This window comes from Salvelinus fontinalis, chromosome 1 (assembly GCF_029448725.1).
Source record: "Salvelinus fontinalis isolate EN_2023a chromosome 1, ASM2944872v1, whole genome shotgun sequence".
NCBI classification, from domain to species: Eukaryota; Metazoa; Chordata; class Actinopteri; order Salmoniformes; family Salmonidae; genus Salvelinus; species Salvelinus fontinalis.
In genome coordinates this window covers 99599107-99625263 of record NC_074665.1, presented here as the reverse complement: position 1 = coordinate 99625263, position 26157 = coordinate 99599107, and the positions used below count along the sequence as shown (strand labels likewise).

At 46.7% G+C, this 26157-nt stretch overlaps 1 protein-coding gene across 2 annotated transcripts in view; it reads right to left on the bottom strand.

Annotated features, from left to right (window-relative positions):
• Window positions 1-26157, bottom strand: part of LOC129865232 (exocyst complex component 6-like) — a 103441-nt gene that overhangs the window by 10438 nt on the left and 66846 nt on the right. The window contains exons 11-19 of one of the 2 annotated variants that reach the window (XM_055937841.1): window positions 24729-24800; window positions 23987-24190; window positions 23424-23533; window positions 17894-18005; window positions 13662-13796; window positions 12363-12542; window positions 10231-10260; window positions 6040-6181; window positions 117-190 (exon numbers count right to left, since the gene is read on the bottom strand). In XM_055937841.1, the coding sequence (XP_055793816.1) occupies window positions 117-190; window positions 6040-6181; window positions 10231-10260; window positions 12363-12542; window positions 13662-13796; window positions 17894-18005; window positions 23424-23533; window positions 23987-24190; window positions 24729-24800 (1059 nt within the window). The remainder of the gene's footprint in view (window positions 1-116; window positions 191-6039; window positions 6182-10230; window positions 10261-12362; window positions 12543-13661; window positions 13797-17893; window positions 18006-23423; window positions 23534-23986; window positions 24191-24728; window positions 24801-26157) is intronic. The other variant, XM_055937851.1, reaches the window with a different exon arrangement.

Genomic DNA, 26157 nt, shown 5'->3' with positions numbered 1-26157 from the left:
CACAGGAGAGGTTGTGTTGGGTCAGAGGACAGGGGAACAGTTGGCTGTAGGAGAGGTTGTGTTGGGTCACAGGACAGGGGAACAGTTGGCCGTAGGATGAGAGGTATACTGCTTACCTGTCGGAGGTCGATGAATGCCAGCTGTAAAGTGTCTCCCTGGAATCCTGGCACAGGCTCTGAGCTGGCAAACACTGGAACAGGATCAGAAGACAGTAACAGTCAATGACCACCATCACCTGCTGTCACTGATAAGCCTACAGAAGCTATATGTATTCTGTCAGGGGATAAGTCAACCTTTATATAAAGGGCTTTACAGTGGGAATAAATTAAATCAAAACAGAGTCAAGTTAAGATTAAGACACAACATGATCACCTATAAACCTTAAAACCTCTTCTAGACCTGAAATATCTTGGAGAACTCTACGTTTGGTAGAGGTCAAGAGATTCCTCAGAGACATATGAACCGGCCTGCTGAACCCAGGAGCTGAACTCTGGTTCACCCTGCATCAGGGGCCCTGAGGGGCCTCAGGAGAGCACCAGGTACAAGACCAAGACACACACAGGGACTCAGCTGTCACAGCCCTGGCCCACAGGGACTCGTGAGTGGCGCAGCGGTCTACGGCACTGCATCTCAGGGCTTGAGGAGTCACTACCGACACCCTGGTTCGAATCCAGGCTGTATCATAACCGGCCGTGATTGTGAGTCCCATAGGGTGGCGAACAATTGGCCCAGCATCGTCCGGGTTTGGCCGTCAAGGTGATGTGGCTGGAAGGTGATGTGGCTGGAAGGTGATGTGGCTGATTACAGCTGTGAGTGATGGCTGGAAGGTGAGTGATGGCTGAAAGGTGAGTGATGGCTGGAAGGTGATGTGGCTGATGATTACAGCTGTGAGTGATGTCTGGAAGGTGAGTGATGGCTGGAAGGTGATGTGGCTGATGATTACAGCTGTGAGTGATGGCTGGAAAGTGATGTGGCTGATTACAGCAGTGAGTGATGGCTGAAAGGTGATGTGGCTGATTACAGCTGTGAGTGATGGCTGGAAGGTGATGTGGCTGATTACAGCTGTGAGTGATGGCTGGAAGGTGAGTGATGGCTGATTACAGCTGTGAGTGATGGCTGGAAGGTGAGTGATGGCTGATTACAGCTGCCACAGGGGAGATGGCATGAAGGTGAAGTGGACATTATTGGACCGGTGCATACAAAAAGACAGATGTTTTTGCTTAAACCATTTTAAGTGAATTTATTAACTAAATTACTTTATAACAGGAGTCAGCTGGTTCTTTAGATTGGTAGTATCATATAAAACAGTACCAGGGTATCCTGAAATGTTGGTATCATAAGTATCATGAGGTTCATATATTACTGTGGTGCTGGTACACCGTGAAACACTAAGAGACTTGACCGTGAAACACTAAGAGACTTGACCGTGAAACACGAAGCAACTTGACCGTGAAACACTAAGAGACTTGACCGCGAAACACTAAGAGACTTGACCGTGAAACACTAAGAGACTTGCCCGTGAAACACCGAGCGACTTGACCGGGAAACACTTAGAGACTTGACCGTGAAACACTAAGAGACTTGACCGTGAAACACTAAGAGACTTGACCGTGAAACAACGAGCGACTTGACCGGGAAACACTAAGAGACTTGACCGTGAAACACCGAGCGACTTGACCGGGAAACACTAAGAGACTTGACCGTGAAACACTAAGAGACTTGACCGTGAAACACTAAGCGACTTGACCGCGAAACACTAAGAGACTTGACCGTGAAACACTAAGAGACTTGCCCGTGAAACACCGAGCGACTTGACCGGGAAACACTAAGAGACTTGACCGTGAAACACTAAGAGACTTGACCGCGAAACACTAAGAGACTTGACCGTGAAACACTAAGAGACTTGACCGTGAAACACTAAGAGACTTGACCGTGAAACACTAAGAGACTTGACCGTGAAACACTAAGAGACTTGACCGTGAAACACTAAGAGACTTGACCGTGAAACACTAAGAGACTTGACCGTGAAACACTAAGAGACTTGACCGTGAAACACTAAGAGACTTGACCGTGAAACACTAAGAGACTTGACCGCGAAACACTAAGAGACTTGACCGTGAAACACTAAGCGACTTGACCGCGAAACACTAAGAGACTTGACCGCGAAACACTAAGAGACTTGACCGGGAAACACTAAGAGACTTGACCGGGAAACACTAAGAGACTTGACCGTGAAACACTAAGAGACTTGACCGCGAAACACTAAGAGACTTGACCGCGAAACACTAAGAGACTTGACCGTGAAACACTAAGAGACTTGACCGTGAAACACTAAGCGACTTGACCGTGAAACACTGAGAGACTTGACCGCGAAACACTAAGAGACTTGACCGCGAAACACTAAGAGACTTGACCGTGAAACACTAAGAGACTTGACCGTGAAACACTAAGAGACTTGACCGTGAAACACTAAGAGACTTGACCGTGAAACACTAAGAGACTTGACCGTGAAACACTAAGAGACTTGACCGTGAAACACTAAGCGACTTGACCGGGAAACACTAAGAGACTTGACCGCGAAACACTAAGAGACTTGACCGCGAAACACTAAGCGACTTGACCGTGAAACACTAAGAGACTTGACCGTGAAACACTAAGAGACTTGACCGCGAAACACTAAGAGACTTGACCGCGAAACACTAAGAGACTTGACCGTGAAACACTAAGAGACTTGACCGTGAAACACTAAGCGACTTGACCGTGAAACACTAAGAGACTTGACCGCGAAACACTAAGAGACTTGACCGTGAAACACTAAGAGACTTGACCGCGAAACACTAAGAGACTTGACCGTGAAACACTAAGAGACTTGACCGTGAAACACTAAGAGACTTGCCCGTGAAACACTAAGAGACTTGACCGGGAAACACTAAGCGACTTGACCGCGAAACACTAAGAGACTTGACCGCGACTTGACCGTGAAACACTAAGAGACTTGACCGCGAAACACTAAGAGACTTGACCGCGAAACACTAAGAGACTTGACCGTGAAACACTAAGAGACTTGACCGCGAAACACTAAGAGACTTCACCGTGACACACTAAGAGACTTGACCGTGAAACACTGAGAGACTTGACCGTGAAACACTAAGCGACTTGACCGCGAAACACTAAGAGACTTGACCGCGAAACACTAAGAGACTTGACCGTGACACACTAAGAGACTTGACCGTGAAACACTAAGAGACTTGACCGCGAAACACTAAGAGACTTGACCGTGAAACACTAAGAGACTTGACCGCGAAACACTAAGAGACTTGACCGCGACTTGACCGTGAAACACTAAGAGACTTGACCGCGAAACACTAAGAGACTTGACCGTGAAACACTAAGAGACTTGACCGCGAAACACTAAGAGACTTGACCGTGACACACTAAGAGACTTGACCGTGAAACACTAAGCGACTTGACCGCGAAACACTAAGAGACTTGACCGTGAAACACTAAGAGACTTGACCGTGAAACACTAAGAGACTTGACCGTGAAACACTAAGAGACTGGACCGGGAAACACTAAGAGACTTGACCGTGAAACACTAAGAGACTTGACCGTGAAACACTAAGCGACTTGACCGTGAAACACTAAGAGACTTGACCGCGAAACACTAAGAGACTGGACCGTGAAACACTAAGAGACTTGACCGCGAAACACTAAGAGACTTGACCGTGAAACACTAAGAGACTTGACCGCGAAACACTAAGAGACTTGACCGTGACACACTAAGAGACTTGACCGTGAAACACTAAGCGACTTGACCGCGAAACACTAAGAGACTTGACCGTGAAACACTAAGAGACTTGACCGTGAAACACTAAGAGACTTGACCGCGAAACACTAAGAGACTTGACCGTGAAACACTAAGAGACTGGACCGGGAAACACTAAGAGACTTGACCGTGAAACACTAAGCGACTTGACCGTGAAACACTAAGCGACTTGACCGTGAAACACTAAGAGACTTGACCGCGAAACACTAAGCGACTTGACCGTGAAACACTAAGAGACTTGACCGCGAAACACTAAGCGACTTGACCGCGAAACACTAAGAGACTTGACCGGGAAACACTAAACGACTTGACCGTGAAACACTAAGAGACTTGACCGTGAAACACTAAGAGACTTGACCGTGAAACACTAAGCAGCTTGACCGTGAAACACTAAGAGACTTGACCGTGAAACACTAAGAGACTTGACCGTGAAACACTAAGAGACTTGACCGCGAAACACTAAGCGACTTGACCGCGAAACACTAAGAGACTTGACCGCGAAACACTAAGAGACTTGACCGTGAAACACTAAGAGACTTGACCGTGAAACACCTGATGACCGTGATCTGCCCTGTAGGAAAATAGCTTCCAGGTAAGTACGAGGAAATATTTATCACAACACAGCTGTTCAGCAGAGTTCGTTTTGAGGGTAGAGGAATGTGTTCCAAATGGGACCCTATGCCCTTTACAGGGCCCACAGGGCTCTGGTCGACAGTAGTGCACTACATAGGGAATAGGGTGCTATTTGGGATGTATCAGAGTGACAAGGGAGAGGCTAGAGGGTCATAGGTCACCTCTCTGACTAACAGCAGGAGGATTACCTGGGAGGAGCCAACTGACTGGATTCCTAGAGGGGGGTGTGTGTGTGTGTGTGTGAATCTCTATTCTCTATCCCTCTGTGTGTGTGTGTGTGTGTGTGTGTGTGTGTGTGTGTGTGTGTGTGTGTGTGTGTGTGTGTGTGTGTGTGTGTGTGTGTGTGTGTGTGTGTGTGTGTGTGTGTGTGTGTGTGTGAGAGAGAGAGAGAGACAGGAGAGTCATCTCTGCTCTGTCACAGCCGTTTAGCGGAGGGCATTCTGAGGGCAGAGTCCGTGTCCCAAATGGCACTCCAGTTCCCTTCATAGTGCACTACTTCTACTACACAGGGAATAGGGCTGTAGTATAAAGTAGTGCACTATATAGGGAATAGGGCTGTAGTATAAAGTAGTGCACTATATAGGGAATAGGGCTGTAGTATAACGTAGTGTACTATATAGGGAATAGGGCTGTAGTGCACTATATAGGGAATAGGGCTGTAGTGCACTACATAGGGAATAGGGCTGTAGTATAAAGTAGTGCACTATATAGGGAATAGGGCTGTAGTATAAAGTAGTGCACTATATAGGGAATAGGGCTGTAGTATAAAGTAGTGCACTATATAGGGAATAGGGCTGTAGTATAAAGTAGTGCACTATATAGGGAATAGGGCTGTAGTATAAAGTAGTGCACTATATAGGGAATAGGGCTGTAGTATAAAGTAGTGCACTATATAGGGAATAGGGCTGTAGTATAAAGTAGTGCACTATATAGGGAATAGGGCTGTAGTATAAAGTAGTGCACTATACAGGGAATAGGGCTGTAGTATAAAGTAGTGCACTATATAGGGAATAGGGCTGTAGTATAAAGTAGTGCACTATATAGGGAATAGGGCTGTAGTATAAAGTAGTGCACTATATAGGGAATAGGGCTGTAGTATAAAGTAGTGCACTATATAGGGAATAGGGCTGTAGTATAAAGTAGTGCACTATATAGGGAATAGGGCTGTAGTATAAAGTAGTGCACTATATAGGGAATAGGGCTGTAGTATAAAGTAGTGCACTATATAGGGAATAGGGCTGTAGTATAAAGTAGTGCACTATGTAGGGAATAGGGTGACAATAGGGATGTAGTCAACATTAGGCTCAACTCCTCCTCTACCTAATAGTCCCTCTACTTCCATTCACACTGACATCTACTGTAGCCCTCTACGATTAAATCCCTCTACGATTAAATCCCTCTCCCTGACCGTTTCCATGGGGGTGATAGGGAGTTGTGTGTGTGTATTGTCAATCATTCACACTGACATCTACTGTAGCCCTCTACGATTAAATCCCTCTCCCTGACCGTTTCCATGGGGGTGATAGGGAGTTGTGTGTGTATTCACACTGCATGGCTAAACTCCCATTAAGTCCACTTACATTCACACTGTATGACGTCCAGGTTGAACTGCTGAACGGCTCCCATACTGATCTGTTTCAGCTCGCTGTCCAACAGCATCTGCATCAGGGACGTGGACAGGTGCTTACACGCTGACATACAGGCTGTCTGGGCCACTTTACCCTGCAGGAGGACAGAGGGGGAGAGGAGACAGAGGGGGAGGAAAGAGAGAGAGACAGAGAGATAAAAGGGAGGAGAGAGAGAGAGAGAGAGGGAAAGGAAAGAGAGAGGAGACAGAGGGGGAGAGGAGGCAGAGGGGGAGGAAAGAGAGAGAGAGAGGGAGATAAAAGGGAGGAATCTGTGTCAATAGAATATGGGAGTACAGATTTAGTCAAAGCTTCCTCTACCATACCTGAGGATTTGGAATTGATTACTGTGGGCTGCCGGCCCATGTTCTCTAGATAACACCAGGTTATATATGGGGGCTGCCGGCCCATGTTCTCTAGATAACACCAGGTTATATAACGACTCTGAACAGGGATTTAAAACATGCAGGCAGAAGAACAGCACAGATGAGGCTCAAAACAGAATGATGGATTCAAATGGACAGGGTTGTGAGGTTGTAGAGGGAGGGGAAAAAAGCAGACGATAACGATCATATCCAGCCCAGACCAGACCAACAGAGCACAGAGAAACATCATGCACTAATGGTTACTGCTACACCAGGCTGTGTCATGCTGAATGCTGACCGAGAGCACACCACAGATACATGGGTTGGACTGTGTGGTGGTCCATGCTGTCCAAGACACGTATCCCCTCTCATCTCTTCAATGTGCTTCAGACTACCCTACACAATGCCCAAGTCCCCATAGGAAAACCAAAACCATTGTCCTAGAAAATGGCAAATCAAACTAGAGGAGACCTCTGAACATGGACATCCCTGGTCATCTGTAGATTGCCACGGGAATCAGGAATCACTGGTTTATTATGGGATATTTTAGTTCCAATGAATGAATCCACTGCAGATAGAATGTCAGTAATAACTTGTAGTTCTAACTCCTCCATGAAGGTGGTGTTGATTAGACTGGTCCCAGATCTGTTGATTAGACTGGTCCCAGATCTGTTGATTAGACTAGACTGGTCCCAGATCTGTTGATTAGACTAAACTGGTCCCAGATCTGTTGATTAGACTAGACTGGTCCCAGATCTGTTGATTAGACTGGTCCCAGATCTGTTGATTAGACTAGACTGGTCCCAGATCTGTTGATTAGACTAAACTGGTCCCAGATCTGTTGATTAGACTAGACTGGTCCCAGATCTGTTGATTAGACTGGTCCCAGATCTGTTGATTAGACTAGACTGGTCCCAGATCTGTTGATTAGACTAGACTGGTCCCAGATCTGTTGATTAGACTAAACTGGTCCCAGATCTGTTGATTAGACTAGACTGGTCCGAGATCTGTTGATTAGACTAAACTGGTCCCAGATCTGTTGATTAGACTAGACTGGTCCCAGATCTGTTGATTCGACTAGACTGGTCCCAGATCTGTTGATTAGACTGGTCCCAGATCGGATGATTAGATTAGACTGGTCCCAGATCTGTTGATTAGACTAGACTGGTCCCAGATCTGTTGATTAGACTGGTCTCAGATCGGTTGATTAGACTAGACTGGTCCCAGATCTGTTGATTAGACTGGTCCCAGATCTGTTGATTAGACTAAACTGGTCCCAGATCTGTTGATTAGACTGGTCCCAGATCTGTTGATTAGACTAAACTGGTCCCAGATCTGTTGATTAGACTAAACTGGTCCCAGATCTGTTGATTAGACTAGACTGGTCTCAGATCTGTTGATTAGACTAAACTGGTCCCAGATCGGTTGATTAGACTGGTCCCAGATCTGTTGATTAGACTAGACTGGTCCCAGATCTGTTGATTAGACTAGACTGGTCCCAGATCTGTTGATTAGACTAGACTGGTCCCAGATCTGTTGATTAGACTAGACTGGTCCCAGATCTGTTGATTAGACTAGACTGGTCCCAGATCTGTTGATTAGACTGGTCCCAGATCTGTTGATTAGACTGGTCCCAGATCTGTTGATTAGACTGGTCCCAGATCTGTTGATTAGACTAGACTGGTCCCAGATCTGTTGATTAGACTAGACTGGTCCCAGATCTGTTGATTAGACTAGACTGGTCCCAGATCTGTTGATTAGACTGGTCCCAGATCTGTTTGTGAAGGTGGCGTTGATTAAATGGTACCCTATACCCCATAGGCCCTGGTCAAATGGTACCCTATACCCCATAGGCCCTGGTCAAATGGTACCCCATAGGCCCTGGTCAAATGGCACCCTATACCCCATAGGCCCTGGTCAAATGGTACCCTATACCCCATAGGCCCTTGTCAAATGGCACCCCATAGGCCCTGGTCAAAGGGTACCCTATACCCCATAGGCCCTGGTCAAAAGGTACCCTATACCCCAATAGGCCCTGGTCAAATGGCACCCCATAGGCCCTGGTCAAAGGGTACCCTATACCCCATAGGCCCTGGTCAAATGGTACCCTATACCCCATAGGCCCTGGTCAAATGGCACCCTATACCCCATAGGCCCTGGTCAAATGGCACCCTATACCCCAATAGGCCCTGGTCAAATGGCACCCCATAGGCCCTGGTCAAAGGGTACCCTATACCCCATAGGCCCTGGTCAAATGGTACCCTATACCCCATAGGGCCTGGTCAAATGGTACCCTATACCCCATAGGCCCTGGTCAAATGGCACCCTATACCCCAATAGGCCCTGGTCAAATGGCACCCCATAGGCCCTGGTCAAAGGGTACCCTATACCCCATAGGCCCTGGTCAAATGGTACCCTATACCCCATAGGGCCTGGTCAAATGGTACCCTATACCCCATAGGCCCTGGTCAAATGGTACCCTATACCCCATAGGCCCTGGTCAAATGGTACCCTATACCCCATAGGGCCTGGTCAAATGGTACCCTATACCCCATAGGGCCAGGTCAAATGGTACCCTATACCCCATACCCCCTGGTCAAATGGTACCCTATAGGCCCTGGTCAAATGGTACCCTATACCCCATAGGCCCTGGTCAAATGGTACCCTATACCCCAATAGGCCCTGGTCAAATGGCACCCCATAGGCCCTGGTCAAATGGTACCCTATACCCCATAGGCCCTGGTCAAATGGTACCCTATACCCCATAGGGCCTGGTCAAATGGTACCCTATACCCCATAGGGCCTGGTCAAATGGTACCCTATACCCCATAGGGCCTGGTCAAATGGTACCCTATACCCCATAGGCCCTGGTCAAATGGTACCCTATACCCCATAGGCCCTGGTCAAATGGTACCCTATAGGCCCTGGTCAAATGGTACCCCATACATAGGCCCTGGTCAAATGGTGCCCTATACCCCATAGGCCCTGTTCAAATGGTACCCTATACCCCATAGGCCCTGGTCAAATGGTACCCTATACCCCATAGGCCCTGGTCAAATGGTACCCTATACCCCATAGGCCCTGGTCAAATGGTACCCTATACCCCATAGGCCCTGGTCAAATGGTACCCTATACCCCATTTTTTATCCATACAATCTGTTACACATACTGGAGCTGTACAAATAAAGTCATCGACACCCTGTGTGTGTTTATAGACAACGTACAGATAAAATAACCTGTTAGATTTAACTTGAACTAAACGTGATAGATGGTATGTAAATTACTATAGTCCAGCATCATCACAAGTGGAGGAAGCAACAAGCCTGGAGGCAGATCCACAGTACAGACATGATCATGCATAACCCAGAACTGGACAGGGCAGGGGGGGCAGAGTAGGGGGGGGGGGGGGCAGAGTAGGGGGGGGGGGCAGAGTAGGGGGGGCAGAGTAGGGGGGGGTGGGGGGGGGCAGAGTAGGGGGGGGGGGGGCAGAGTAGGGAGGGGGGGGAAGAGTAGGGCAGGGGGGCAGAGTAGGGCAGGGGTGGCAGAGTAGGGGGGGGTGGCAGAGTAGGGGTGGGGGGCAGAGTAGGGGTGGGGGGGCAGAGTAGGGAGGGGGGGCAGAGTAGGGAGGGGGGGTAAGAGTAGGGCAGGGGGGGCAGAGTAGGGCAGGGGTGACCGAGTGGGGGGGGGGGGGGCAGAGTAGGGGGGGGGGGGGGCAAAGTAGGGGGGGGCAGAGTAGGGGGGGCAGAATAGGGGGGGCAGAATAGGGGGGGAGGGTACTTACCGACATAGCAGCATGGTCATTGCAGTTATTCTGAGCAGAACCACCCAAACAAATGAAAGATGTCCAGAATAGGAGAGAAAGGATGGCAACAATAAATGGACAGGAAAAGGAAAATCAGACAGACCCAGCATGCTTGGCAGAGGACGTCAAATCAATAGAGGAATCAATTATAGATCACTGAGGGAGACAGAGGAGACATTCCTTAAGAAAAACAACGTCTTAAAAACGGAACGGGAAAAAAAAGCTGGAAATGATTGTATACAAGATAAGGAAGCTGGTGTACAGAGCAAGCAGCAAATCAGGCCACCAGCAACAGGTCTGGTTTGGGGTTCCACCAGCAACAGGTCTGGGTTGGGGTTCCACCAACAACAGGTCTGGTTTGGGGTTCCACCACCAACAGGTCTGGTTTGGGGTTCCACCACCAACAGGTCTGGTTTGGGGTTCCACCACCAACAGGTCTGGTTTGGGGTTCCACCAGGTCTGGTTTGGGGTTCCACCAACAACAGGTCTGGTGTTCCACCAGGTCTGGTTTGGGGTTCCACCAGGTCTGGTTTGGGGTTCCACCACCAACAGGTCTGGTTTGGGGTTCCACCAGCAACAAGAACACAGTGTATGTCCTCTGTCTCCTCTAGCTACTTCCTGACCAACTGTGATTGGCTCTTTGGTCAGTTTCATTGCAGTTTTTCTTCCCCAGAAATGACCATTTCTCATTTTGTTTGCTCTAACGATTCATATCCTCCCCAGTCACTCTTCAGTCTAATTTCATGTCAAGTCATTGTCATAACCTAGAATGATCTGGTTCCCTTGAGGTTTTCTGTGAAACTAAAAGAGAATGAAAATGGTACCGAAGATAAGGATTAGCACTACACAACTCCAACCCTGAATACACAGTACTGCACTACACAACTCCAACCCTGAATACACAGTACTGCACTACACAACTCCAACCCTGAATACGCAGTACTGCAGTACACAACTCCAACCCTGAAATCACAGTACTGCAGTACATAACTCCAACCCTGAATACGCAGTACTGCACTACACAACTCCAACCCTGAATACACAGTACTGCACTACACAACTCCAACCCTGAATACGCAGTACTGCAGTACACAACTCCAACCCTGAATACACAGTACTGCACTACACAACTCCAACCCTGAATACACAGTACTGCACTACACAACTCCAACCCTGAATACGCAGTACTGCACTACACAACTCCAACCCTGAATTCACAGTACTGCAGTACATAACTCCAACCCTGAATACAAAGTACTGCAGTACACAACTCCAAACCTGAATACACAGTACTGCAGTACACAACTCCAACCCTGAATACACAGTACTGCACTACACAACTCCAACCATGAATACACAGTACTGCAGTACACAACTCCAACCCTGAATACACAGTATTGCAGTACACAACTCCAACCCTGAATACACAGTACTGCAGTACATAACACTGAATACACAGTACTGCAGTACACAACTCCAACCCTGAATACACAGTACTGCAGTACACAACTCCAACCCTGAATACACAGTACTGCAGTACACAACTCCAACCCTGAATACACAGTACTGCAGTACACAACTCCAACCCTGAATACACAGTACTGCACTACACAACTCCAACCCTGAATACACAGTACTGCACTACACAACTCCAACCCTGAATACACAGTACTGCAGTACACAACTCCAACCCTGAATACACAGTACTGCACTACACAACTCCAACCCTGAATACACAGTACTGCACTACACAACTCCAACCCTGAATACACAGTACTCCAGTACAGGACTACATCCATGCCACAGTGGATATCATCAACAGCGTCACTCAACCCAATGAGCACAGTAGATACAAGTCACCACCGTCACGTAACACCGAGTCACCACCGTCACGTAACACCAAGTCACCACCGTCACGTAACACCAAGTCACCACCGTCACGTAACACCAAGTCACCACCGTCACGTAACACCAAGTCACCACCGTCACGTAACACTGATACAAGAACAACACAACAAATTACTACAATAACACACAACAACAAAACTCCATCTCCCGGAGTTCCCCTGCCTGCGGGGGGGGGGGGGGGGGGGGGGGCGTGGCTAACTCACCGGCAGGTGTGTGAAAACCTGGAAGGTGCTGCGGAGGAAGTTGATGAGGTCCATAAGGTATCCACTGGCCTGGCCGTCTGACTCCGGCATGCCCCAATCATAGTCTGCCAGCTGGATAAACTCATCAATCTTCTGGTTGAGTTTGGTGTAGATCTCTCCCTCCGCTGCATGTCGTGCATCCTGGATACACCAGACACCAACACGTCAGTGCTGACGGAGGTTACTACTGACACAATGAGCTGAACGCCAGGTAAGACTACGTCAGTGCTGACGGAGGTTACTACTGACACAATGAGCTGAACGCCAGGTAAGACTACGTCAGTGCTGACGGAGGTTACTACTGACACAATGAGCTGAACGCCAGGTAAGACTACGTCAGCACTGACGGAGGTTACTACTGACAGAATGAGCTGAACGCCAGGTAAGACTACGTCAGCACTGACGGAGGTTACTACTCACACAATGAGCTGAACGCCAGGTAAGACTACGTCAGTACTGACGGAGGTTACTACTGACAGAATGAGCTGAACACCAGGTAAGAGTACGTCAGTACTGACGGAGGTTACTACTGACACAATGAGCTGAACGCCAGGTAAGACTACGTCAGCACTGACGGAGGTTACTACTGACAGAATGAGCTGAACGCCAGGTAAGACTACGTCAGTACTGACGGAGGTTACTACTGACACAATGAGCTGAACGCCAGGTAAGACTACGTCAGTACTGACGGAGGTTACTACTGACAGAATGAGCTGAACGCCAGGTAAGACTACGTCAGTACTACGGAGGTTACTACTGACACAATGAGCTGAACGCCAGGTAAGACTACGTCAGTACTGACGGAGGTTACTACTGACACAATGAGCTGAACGCCAGGTAAGACTACGTCAGTACTGACGGAGGTTACTACTGACACAATGAGCTGAACGCCAGGTAAGACTACGTCAGTGCACGTTGATGAACTACGCTGAAGTACCGGAAGCTCTGTAAAGTTAATGACAGTTCCCTTATTCCGGTAAGAAGCATGTTTTGGGCCTGCGGCAACACAAGAGAAGAGACTATGACTAATGAATATACCTTAAGTTTATTTGTTTAACCTCTTTCAGCTAGGGGGCACTATTTTTATGTTTGGAAAAATAACGTTCCCAAGGTAAACAAACTATTTCTCAGGCCCAGATGCTAGAATATGCATATAATTAACCGATTAGGTTAGAAAACACTCTAAAGTTTCCAAAACTGTCAAAATATTGTCTGGTGGAGAATTCAGACAGAAATACCCCAAGGATTTTCATACAGTACCTTAAAGGTGGACAGGCCGTAGAGCCGCGTGGTGTGTACGGTCTCAGGTGAGACGTTGGTGATGTTGGTGATGAAGTCCTCCAGGTATTTACAGGCCTGCTCCAGATGGGTTGTGTTGATGATGATCTGGACTAACTGCAATACAAAAAGAGACGTAAATGGGACCAAGTGGGTCAACTGGCAAATATAAATCAACAACCTTACACTTTTCTTAAATAATTCCTTATCAGATAAGATGAAATAGAACAAAAATATGTTGGTCACCACACCTTGCAGAACCAGTTCTATTTCTAGTAAACTTAGGTTTATAATTATTAGCACCCCTGAGCAAGTACTTGGTGGCACAGCTTTTGGCCAAGATAACTGCCAACAAATGCTTCCTGTAGCCATCAATGAGCTGCACCTTTCTACTGATCATTGGTTCCTCAGCAACAAACTGCTCTAATTCTTCAATGTTTCCGCTGGCCTCCACCAACTGCTGGTGTCTCGCCATACGTTTTGGATATGTTTCTCTGGCCACTCCAGAACAGTCCAGTATTTCTTCTTAACCATTTCTGGGTGGTAGAGTGGCCAGACGAAAGCTACTCCTCAGTAAAAAGGCACATGACTGTCCGCTTTGAGTTTGTCAAAAAGGCACCTAAAGGACTTTCAGACCATGAGAATCAAGATTCTATGGTCTGATGCCGAGCGTCACGTCTAGAGGAAACCTGGCACCATCCCTACGGTGAAGAATGGTGGTGGCAGCATTATGCTGTGTGGATGTTTTTCAGGGGCAGGGATTAGGTGACTAGTCAGGATCAAGGGAAAGATGAACGGAGAAAAGTACAGAGAGGTCCTTGATGAAAACCTGCTCCAGAGCACTCAGGACCTCAGACTGGGGCGAAGGTTCACCTTCCAACAGGACAACGACCCTAAGCACACAGCCAAGACAACAGAGGAGTGGATTTGGGACAAGTCTCTGAATGTCCTTGAGTGGCCCAGCCGGAGCCCAGACTTGAACCAGATTGAAAAGCTTGAATTCCGGGATTCTATGGCAAGAATCCATTCCAACCTGACAGAGAGGATCTGCAGAGAAGAATGGGAGAAACTCCCTAAACACAGATGTGATATTATTTTACCCAAACATTGCAAACATTTCTGTTTTTGCTGTGTCATTATGTGGTATTGTGATGTCATTATGTGGTATTGTGTGTAGATTGATGAGGGAAAAAACTTAAAGCAATTTTAGAATAAGGCTCTAAAGTAGGAAAATGTGGAGAAATTCAAGGGGTCTGAAATCTTTCCGAATGCACTGTATCTACACTCGCCGGCCAGTTTATTAGGTGCCAGTGTTCCACGTGGCTTTCTATATAAAGCCGACAGACAGGCATCGAGGAATTCAGTTACTGTTAGATTGAACGTTAGAATGGGCAAAACTAGTGACCTAAGCGACTTTGAGCGCTGTACGATCGTCGGTGCCAGGCACGCCGGATACAGTATCTCAGAAACGGCTGCCCTCATGGGCTTTTCACAGAGTGTCTAGGGTTTCCCAAGAATGGTGCGACAAACAAAAACCACATCCAGGCAGCGGCAATCCTGTGGGGAGAGAGGTCGAAGCAGAATGGCAAGAATCGAGGAAGCTAACAGGTGAGCCACAAACAGACAAATAACGGCGCAGTATAAAAGTGGTGTGAAGAACGGGATCTCAGAGAGCACAACTCGTCGGTCCTTGACACGGATGGGCTGTTGCAGCAGACGACCGGGTTCCTATCAGCTAAAAACAAGAAGAAGCGGCTCCAATGGAAACGCGTTCACCAACAACTGAGGAGAGGAAAAACATTGCCTGGTACGACAAACCCCGGGTCCTGTTGAGTCATGCTGACGGAAGTGTCAGGATTTGGCATAAGCAGCATGAGTCCATGGACCCATCCTGCCCGGTGTCAATGGTACGCCGCAATCTGAAATCCATGCCCTGAAGAATTCAAGCTTTTCTGGTGGGTCCAACCCTGTACTAGATAGGCCGCCCCCAGGTGGTAAGGGTAGGTGACAACACATCCGCCACGCTGATCCTCAACACAGGGGCCCCTCAGTCCCCTCCTGTACTCCCTGTTCACTCACGACTGCATGGCCAGGCACGACTCCAACACCATCATTAAGTTTGCAGATGACACAACGGCCTGATCACCGAAAACGACGAGACCGCCTATAGGGAGGAGGTCAGAGACCTGGCCGTGTGGTGCCAGAATAACAACCTCAACGTGATCAAGACACGGCAGACGATTGTGGACTACAGGAAAAGGAGGACCGAGCACAGCCCCATTCTGAGAGCTTCAAGTTCCTTGGTGTCCACATCACCAACAAACTAACATGGTCCAAGCACACCAAGACAGTCGTGAAGAGGGCACGACACAACCTATTCCCCCTCAGGAGACTGAAAAGATTTGTCATGGGTCCTCAGATCCTCAAAAGGTTCTACAGCTGCACCATCGAGAGCATCCTGACTGATTGCATCCCTGCCTGGTACAGCAACTGCTCAGCCTCCGACCACAAGGCACTACAGAGGGTAGTGTGAACGGCCCAGTACATCACTGGGGCAAAGCTTCCTGCCATCCAGGACCTCTATACCAGGCGTTGTCAGAGGAAGGCCCTAAAAATTGCCAAAAGACTCCAGCTACCCTAGTCATAGACTGTTCTCTCTGCTACCGCACAGCAAGCGGTACCGGAGCGCCAAGTCTAGGTCCAAGAGGTTTTCTAAACAGCTTCTACCCCCCAAGCCATAAGACTCCTGAACAGCTAATCAAATGGCTACCCAGACTATTTGCATTGCCCCCACTTTTTATGCCGCTGTTATCATCTATGATTAGTCACGTTAATAACTCTACCTACATGTACATATTACCTCAATTACCTCGACTAACCGGTGCCCCCGCACATTGACTCTGTGCTGGTACCCCCCTGTATATAGTCTGGCTATTGTTATTTTACTGTTGCTCTTTAATTACTTGTTACTTTTATTTCTTATTCTTATTTTTTAAACTGCATTGTTGGTTAGGGGCTTGTAAATAATAATGTCACTGTAAGGTTGTATTCGGCGCATGTGGCTAATACAATTTGACTTGTACCTAATAAACTGTCCGGGACACCTTTCAATTAGCGGAGTCGGCTATTTCAGCCACACCCATTGCTGACACGTGTATAAAATCGAGCAAACACCTATGCGATCTCCATAGACAAACATTGGCAGTAGAATGGCCTTACTGAAGAGCTCAGTCACTTTCAACGTGGCACCGTCATATATCAGCCTTCCAACAAGTCAGTTCATCAAATTTCTGCCCTGCTAGAACTGCCCCAGTCAACTGAAAGTGCTGTTATTGTGAAATGGAAACGTCTAGGAACAACAACGGCTCAGCCGCGAAGTGGTAGACCACACAAGCTCACAGAGCGGGGCTGCCGAGTGTTGAAGCGCGTAGAGCATAAAAAAATTTGCGGTTGCAACACCGACTACCAAGTTCCAAACTGCCTCTGGAAGCAACGTCAGCACAAGCACTGTTCGTCGGGAGCTTCATGAAATGGGTTTCCATGGCCAAGCAGCCGCACACAAGCCTAAGATCACCATGCGGTATGCCAAGCGTCGACTGGAGTGGTCTAACAATGGACTCTGGAGCAGTGGAAATGGGTTCTCTGGCGTGATGAATCACCCTTCACCATCTGGCAGTCTGACGGCCGAATCTGGGTTTGGCGGATGCCAGGAGAACGCTACCTGCCTGAATGCATAGTGCCAACTGTAAAGTTTGGTGGAGGAGGAATAATGGTCTGGAGCTGTTTTTCATGGTTCGAGCCTCTTAGTTCCAGTGAAGGGAAATCTTAATGCTACAGCATACAATGACATCCTAATCGATTCTGTTCTTCCAACTTTGTGGCAACAGTTTGAGGAAGGCCCTTTCCGTTTCAGCAGGAAGCCCCCTGCTGAAACGCGAAGTCCTTAGAGAAATGCTTTGTCGAGATCGGTGTGGAAGAACTTGACTGGCCGGCACAGAGCCCTGACTTCAACCCCATCGAACACCTTTGGGATGAATTGGAATGAAAGCAAGTTCCCGCAGCAATGTTCCAACATCTAGTAGAAAGCCATCCGAGAAGAGTGGGAGGGGTGGACCAACTCCAAATAACATATAATAACCCATGATTTTGGAATGAGATGTTGGACGAGCAGGTGTCCACATACTTTTGGTCATATATGTAATAATGTACTGTACCTCAGTTAGTCCTATATGGGGTTTCTTGATGAGGTTCTGTAGACAGCCACTCAGTGTCCTCGTCAACAACAGGTTGGTGGATTTCCGGAGCATGTCATCGATCTCTGTCCAGCTGGAAACACAACAAAAACGATAAGAAAAGGGATGTTTCACAAAAGTTCTGAACTTTTCTCTAATCATAGTTTCTACAGATTGTAAATTAAAAGATAACATGTTTTGATTAACAGTATTATAATTATTGATCGATTGACTATGAGTTTTCAGATCACCCAGCAGTGACATTTCTATTGGTTGCCAGAATTTTGTACAGTTTAAATTAAACAATTCTAAGTTCTGTGTTGTTTTGTGTGTTTAATGGAATCGGTACATTGAAAATCTCTTCCGAACTATTCAGCAATCTCTTCAGCTGTAAATGTTTTGGTCCTTAAATGAAAGCATTATACGTTATTTATCACAATTTCCTTAAACGTTGTTGGTCTTTAATCATGAAACATACAACCGCGCCTTTCTTCTTCCCGGAGAGTTCTTTATCCCCGTCTGTGTGATGTACTGAGAACCCAGCTGGCTGTATGGATGGGGACAGTATACCCCGAGAGAGTACGTTACAATCCCTGATGTCTCTCTGGAAGGAGCAAAGTAGGCCTATTCTATTGACCTATTATATGGTTTCCACTCGTTACCACAGCCACAAAGTCATAAACCCTGCCTAAAATGTGATTTTTAAACCTAACCTTAACCACACTGCTAACCTTATGCCTAAACTTCAATTAATTTGGATGAAAAGATAGACTTTTCATCCCAATTCTGCCACTCTGAGAGTGAAGACCATGAGATGTAAGTGATCATCCCCAGAGCAGTCAAACCCCCAGAATGATTTGAACCACGACAGTCAACAGTTCCATTATTTGGACCACAGTTCATTGGAAGAGGAGGTGTAAACTCGAACACAGTCTTTTAGCTAGAAAGACACAAGACATCTTGTCAGTGGAGAGAACATTCTGCTGCTGTAAAGCACCTTTTCGGCATTTTGCCACAGCTGGTGTTCATCTGCTAAAACATTATACCACAATCAGTGGGCATGTGCTCTGAATGTCCGTTATATTTATTTCTTCTATTCTCCCTGACTGTCCAGCTTTTAATTGATTATTAGGTTATCAAATATGGTATTATTAAAAAAATATAGTTCAAAATCTTTTTTGCACGTTTTCTAAACCCAAGAAATGACCAGAGACAGCCCGCCTAAGAATAGTCTATACAGCAAAAACCCTGTAACTAGCTCCAATGACTCATTTATACAGCAAAAACCCTGTAACTAGCTCCAATGACTCATTTATACAGCAAAAACCATGTAACTAGCTCCAATGACTAATTTATACAGCAAAAACCATGTAACTAGCTCCAATGACTAATTTATACAGCAAAAACCATGTAACTAGCTCCAATGACTAATTTATACAGCAAAAACCATGTAACTAGCTCCAATGACTAATTTATACAGCAAAAACCATGTAACTAGCTCCAATGACTAATTTATACAGCAAAAACCCTGTAACTAGCTCCAATGACTAATTTATACAGCAAAAACCATGTAACTAGCTCCAATGACTAATTTATACAGAAAAAAACATGTAACTAGCTCCAATGACTAATTTATACAGCAAAAACCATGTAACTAGCTCCAATGACTAATTTATACAGCAAAAACCCTGTAACTAGCTCCAATGACTAATTTATACAGCAAAAACCATGTAACTAGCTCCAATGACTCATTTATACAGTAAAAACCATGTAACTAGCGCCAATGACTCATTTATACAGCAAAAACCATGTAACTAGCTCCAATGACTAATTTATACAGCAAAAACCCTGTAACTAGCTCCAATGACTCATTTATACAGCAAAAACCATGTAACTAGCTCCAATGACTAATCTATACAGCAAAAACCATGTAACTAGCTCCAATGACTCATTTATACAGCAAAAACCATGTAACTAGCTCCAATGACTCATTTATACAGCAAAAACCATGTAACTAGCTCCAATGACTCATTTATACAGCACAAACCCTGTAACTAGCTCCAATGACTAATTTATACAGCAAAAACCATGTAACTAGCTCCAATGACTCATTTATACAGTAAAAACCATGTAACTAGGGCCAATGACTCATTTATACAGCAAAAACCATGTAACTAGCTCCAATGACTAATTTATACAGCAAAAACCCTGTAACTAGCTCCAATGACTCATTTATACAGCAAAAACCATGTAACTAGCTCCAATGACTAATTTATACAGCAAAAACCATGTAACTAGCTCCAATGACTAATTTATACAGCAAAAACCATGTAACTAGCTCCAATGACTAATTTATACAGCAGAAACCCTGTAACTAGCTCCAATGACTCATTTATACAGCAAAAACCATGTAACTAGCTCCAATGACTAATTTATACAGCAAAAACCATGTAACTAGCTCCAATGACTCATTTATACAGCAAAAACCATGTAACTAGCTCCAATGACTCATTTATACAGCAAAAACCATGTAACTAGCTCCAATGACTCATTTATACAGCAAAAACCATGTAACTAGCACCAATGACTCATTTATACAGCAAAAACCATGTAACTAGCTCCAATGACTAATTTATACAGCAAAAACCCTGTAACTAGCTCCAATGACTCATTTATACAGCAAAAACCATGTAACTAGCTCCAATGACTCATTTATACAGCAAAAACCCTGTAACTAGCTCCAATGACTAATTTATACAGCAAAAACCATGTAACTAGCTCCAATGACTCATTTCCAGAGACATAAAAGTTGTATCCACTGTGGTATTGTTTTGCAGCAAGAGATATTCAAGGACATTTTTTTTTTTATCGCTGATCTCCTGCAAGGGACAGCAGGCTCCTAGTTATTAAACCCTGTACTAGGGACCCTAGTGAGGGAACAGCCAGGCTCTGACTCCTAGTTATTAAACCCTGTACTAGGGACCCTAGTGAGGGAACAGCCAGGCTCTGACTCCCAGTTATTAAACCCTGTACTAGGGACCCTAGTGAGGGAACAGCCAGGCTCTGACTCCCAGTTATTAAACCCTGTACTAGGGACCCTAGTGAGGGAACAGCCAGGCTCTGACTCCCAGTTATTAAACCCTGTACTAGGGACCCTAGTGAGGGAACAGCCAGGCTCTGACTCCCAGTTATTAAACCCTGTACTAGGGACCCTAGTGAGGGAACAGCCAGGCTCTGACTCCCAGTTATTATACCCTGTACTAGGGACCCTAGTGAGGGAACAACCAGGCTCTGACTCCCAGTTATTAAACCCTGTACTAGGGACCCTAGTGGGGGAACAGCCAGGCTCTGACTCCTAGGTATTAAACCCCTGTACTAGGGACCCTAGTGAGGGAACAGCCAGGCTCTGACTCCCAGTTATTAAACCCTGTACTAGGGACCCTAGTGAGGGAACAGCCAGGCTCTGACTCCCAGTTATTATACCCTGTACTAGGGACCCTAGTGAGGGAACAGCCAGGCTCTGACTCCCAGTTATTAAACCCTGTACTAGGGACCCTAGTGAGGGAACAGCCAGGCTCTGACTCCCAGGTATTAAACCCTGTACTAGGGACCCTAGTGAGGGAACAGCCAGGCTCTGACTCCCAGTTATTAAACCCTGTACTAGGGACCCTAGTGAGGGAACAGCCAGGCTCTGACTCCCAGTTATTAAACCCTGTACTAGGGACCCTAGTGAGGGAACAGCCAGGCTCTGACTCCCAGTTATTAAACCCTGTACTAGGGACCCTAGTGAGGGAACAGCCAGGCTCTGACTCCCAGTTATTAAACCCTGTACTAGGGACCCTAGTGAGGGAACAGCCAGGCTCTGACTCCCAGTTATTAAACCCTGTACTAGGGACCCTAGTGGGGGAACAGCCAGGCTCTGACTCCCAGTTATTAAACCCTGTACTAGGGACCCTAGTGAGGGAACAGCCAGGCTCTGACTCCCAGTTATTAAACCCTGTACTAGGGACCCTAGTGAGGGAACAGCCAGGCTCTGACTCCCAGTTATTAAACCCTGTACTAGGGACCCTAGTGAGGGAACAGCCAGGCTCTGACTCCCAGTTATTAAACCCTGTACTAGGGACCCTAGTGAGGGAACAGCCAGGCTCTGACTCCCAGTTATTATACCCTGTACTAGGGACCCTAGTGAGGGAACAACCAGGCTCTGACTCCCAGTTATTAAACCCTGTACTAGGGACCCTAGTGGGGGAACAGCCAGGCTCTGACTCCTAGGTATTAAACCCCTGTACTAGGGACCCTAGTGAGGGAACAGCCAGGCTCTGACTCCCAGTTATTAAACCCTGTACTAGGGACCCTAGTGGGGGAACAGCCAGGCTCTGACTCCTAGGTATTAAACCCCTGTACTAGGGACCCTAGTGAGGGAACAGCCAGGCTCTGACTCCCAGTTATTAAACCCTGTACTAGGGACCCTAGTGAGGGAACAGCCAGGCTCTGACTCCCAGTTATTAAACCCTGTACTAGGGACCCTAGTGAGGGAACAGCCAGACTCTGACTCCCAGTTATTAACCCCTGTACTAGGGACCCTAGTGGGGGAACAGCCAGGCTCTGACTCCTAGGTATTAAACCCCTGTACTAGGGACCCTAGTGAGGGAACAGCCAGGCTCTGACTCCCAGTTATTAAACCCTGTACTAGGGACCCTAGTGAGGGAACAGCCAGGCTCTGACTCCCAGTTATTAAACCCTGTACTAGGGACCCTAGTGAGGGAACAGCCAGACTCTGACTCCCAGTTATTAACCCCTGTACTAGGGACCCTAGTGAGGGAACAGCCAGGCTCTGACTCCCAGTTATTAAACCCTGTACTAGGGACCCTAGTGAGGGAACAGCCAGGCTCTGACTCCCAGTTATTAAACCCTGTACTAGGGACCCTAGTGAGGGAACAGCCAGGCTCTGACTCCTAGTTATTAACCCCTGTACTAGGGACCCTAGTGAGGGAACAGCCAGGCTCTGACTCCTAGTTATTAAACCCTGTACTAGGGACCCTAGTGAGGGAACAGCCAGGCTCTGACTCCTAGTTATTAAACCCTGTACTAGGGACCCTAGGGAGGGAACAGCCAGGCTCTGACTCCCAGTTATTAACCCCTGTACTAGGGACCCTAGTGAGGGAACAGCCAAGCAGACTTGGGCAGCTGAACACTCACACATCTGACCGAGATAACAGTCGGATGAGAAAGGTGTTGACCAACCAGACAAACCCTTAGCATGCTCGTGTAAATAACAAACTGTGCAGCACTGACATTTGCAAAACCCACGAAGCAAATAGCACACAACAAGACGTTAGACTGACCCACAGTATTAAATACAACCGTTTTATAGTGTGTCCCAAACGGCAACCACTTCCCTACATAGTGCACTACTTTTTCACCAACGCCCAATGGACCCTGGTCAAAAGTAGTGCACGACACAGGAAATAGGTTGTGATTTGAGAGGCAGCCTATGAGCTGACTGACTCACCTGCGATGCAGTGACTCGGAGAACTTCAGGCTGGCATAGATAAACTCCTTGACCTGAACGTAGATCTGAGGCACCGACTGAGACATCGGCAGCTTCTTTGGAAAGGCTTGCTGTTGGACCGACAACAAATAAAACCCAGGTCATTTAACTACAGCCCCCTGGACCTCGATAAGGAGCAGGGAACCGTTGACTTTTAACACACACAGTTCCAAGCAGCTGACATTTACATCTGATGTTGTGAAGTTAGTCTGGGGGGGTTTGAAGGGGGTGTTTGAAGGAGGGGTTTGAAGGGGGGGTGTTTGAAGGGGGGGTGTTTGAAGGGGGTGTTTGAAGGGGGTTTGAAGGGAGGGTTTGAAGGAGGGGTTTGAAGGGGGGGTTTGAAGGGGGTGTTTGAAGGAGGTGTTTGAAGGGGGGGTTTGAAGGGGGGGTTTGAAGGGGGTGTTTGAAGGAGGGGTTTGAAGGGGGTGTTTGAAGGGGGTGTTTGAAGGGGGGGTTTGAAGGGGGGGTTTGAAGGGGGTGTTTGAAGGGGGTGTTTGAAGGGGGTGTTTGAATGACGGACAAACCTTTTCGATTTCTGCGTCGTGGAAGGGGAATCTATTAACCACAGACTTGTACTCTTCCTCAGTCTCTACAGGGATAGGGCTGTAGTTGTCCAGTTCAAAGATCTCCCTGAACACCACAGCCCATTTCTTCAGCAGCGTTTCATTGTACTGGTCTCTGATCTCAAACAGCAGGTCAAACAGTCTGTTCACTGGGTAGCCATAACCCTAGATAGAGAGCGAGAGAGAGAGCGAGAGCGACAGAGAGAGACAGAGACAGAGAGACAGAGAGACAGCGAGAGAGACAGAGAAAGAGAGAGAGACAGAGACAGAGACAGAGACAGAGAGAGAGACAGAGAGAGAGAGAGAGAGAGAGAGAGAGAGAGAGACAGAGACAGAGAGAGACAGAGAGAGAGACAGAGAGAGAGACAGAGAGAGAGACAGAGAGAGAGACAGAGAGAGAGACAGAGACAGAGAGAGACAGAGACAGAGACAGAGACAGAGACAGAGACAGAGAGAGAGAGAGGGGTGGGAGGTTACAAACCAGAGGCATCACAATCTGGCCCATTGGTTAATGACCATACAGCTTGGGTATTGGATTAGGATCCTCCAGTAGCTGTTGTAAAAGCAGCAGCTACTCTTCCTGGGGTTCCACACAGAACATTAACAGACAACAACAGCTGCTTCACTCATACCTTATAAGAGCTCTAGGTTTAATTCATACTATCTTTAAATCACCCGGTCTGAAGAGCTGGATAAGACTCACCTGTAATGTGTCTGCAAATATGACAATGAGGTTCTTCAGCTCCAGCACCAGGTCAGGATCACTGCAGTACGACTAGAAAGGAAAAGACAGAGAGGGGGAAAATGTCCTTCACATCAAAAGGGACAAGGAAAGTCTTACTCCTGGCCTTCTGGGTGACGTAAGGGTTTATCTAGAAGCCTTGGTGTTAGGAATGATAAGGGTTTATCTAGAAGCCTTGGTGTTAGGAATGGTAAGGGTTTATCTAGAAGCCTTGGTGTTAGGAATGGTAAGGGTTTATCTAGAAGCCTTGGTGTTATGAATGGTAAGGGTTTATCTAGAAGCCTTGGTGTTAGGAAGGGTAAGGGTTTATCTAGAGGCCTTGGTGTTATGAATGGTAAGGGTTTATCTAGAAGCCTTGGTGTTAGGAATGGTAAGGGTTTATCTAGAAGCCTTGGTGTTAGGAATGGTAAGGGTTTATCTAGAAGCCTTGGTGTTAGGAATGGTAAGGGTTTATATAGAAGCCTTGGTGTTAGGAATGATAAGGGTTTATCTAGAAGCCTTGGTGTTAGGAATGGTAAAGGTTTATCTAGAGGCCTTAGTGTTAGGAATGGTAAGGGTTTATCTAGAAGCCTTGGTGTTAGGAATGGTAAGGGTTTATCTAGAAGCCTTGGTGTTAGAAATGGTAAGGGTTTATCTAGAGGCCTTGGTGTTAGGAATGGTAAGGGTTTATCTAGAAGCCTTGGTGTTAGGAATGGTAAGGGTTTATCTAGAAGCCTTGGTGTTAGGAATGGTAAGTGTTTATATAGAAGCCTTGTTGTTAGGAATGATAAGGGTTTATCTAGAAGCCTTGGTGTTAGGAATGGTAAAGGTTTATCTAGAGGCCTTGGTGTTATGAATGGTAAAGGTTTATCTAGAAGCCTTGGTGTTAGGAATGATAAGGGTTTATCTAGAAGCCTTGGTGTTAGGAATGATAAGGGTTTATCTAGAAGCCTTGGTGTTAGGAATGATAAGGGTTTATCTAGAAGCCTTGGTGTTAGGAAGGGTAAGGGTTTATCTAGAAGCCTTGGTGTTAGGAATGATAAGGGTTTATCTAGAAGCCTTGGTGTTAGGAATGATAAGGGTTTATCTAGATGCCTTGGTGTTATGAATGGTAAGGGTTTGTCTAGAAGCCTTGGTGTTAGGAAGGGTAAGGGTTTATCTAGAAGCCTTGATGTTAGGAATGGTAAGGGTTTATCTAGAAGCCTTAGTGTTAGGAATGGTAAGGGTTTATCTAGAAGCCTTGATGTTAGGAATGATAAGGGTTTATCTAGAAGCCTTGGTGTTATGAATGGTAAGGGTTTATCTAGAAGCCTTAGTGTTAGGAATGGTAAGGGTTTATCTAGGGGCCTTGGTGTTAGGAATGATAAGGGTTTATCTAGAAGCCTTGGTGTTAGGAATGGTAAGGGTTTAT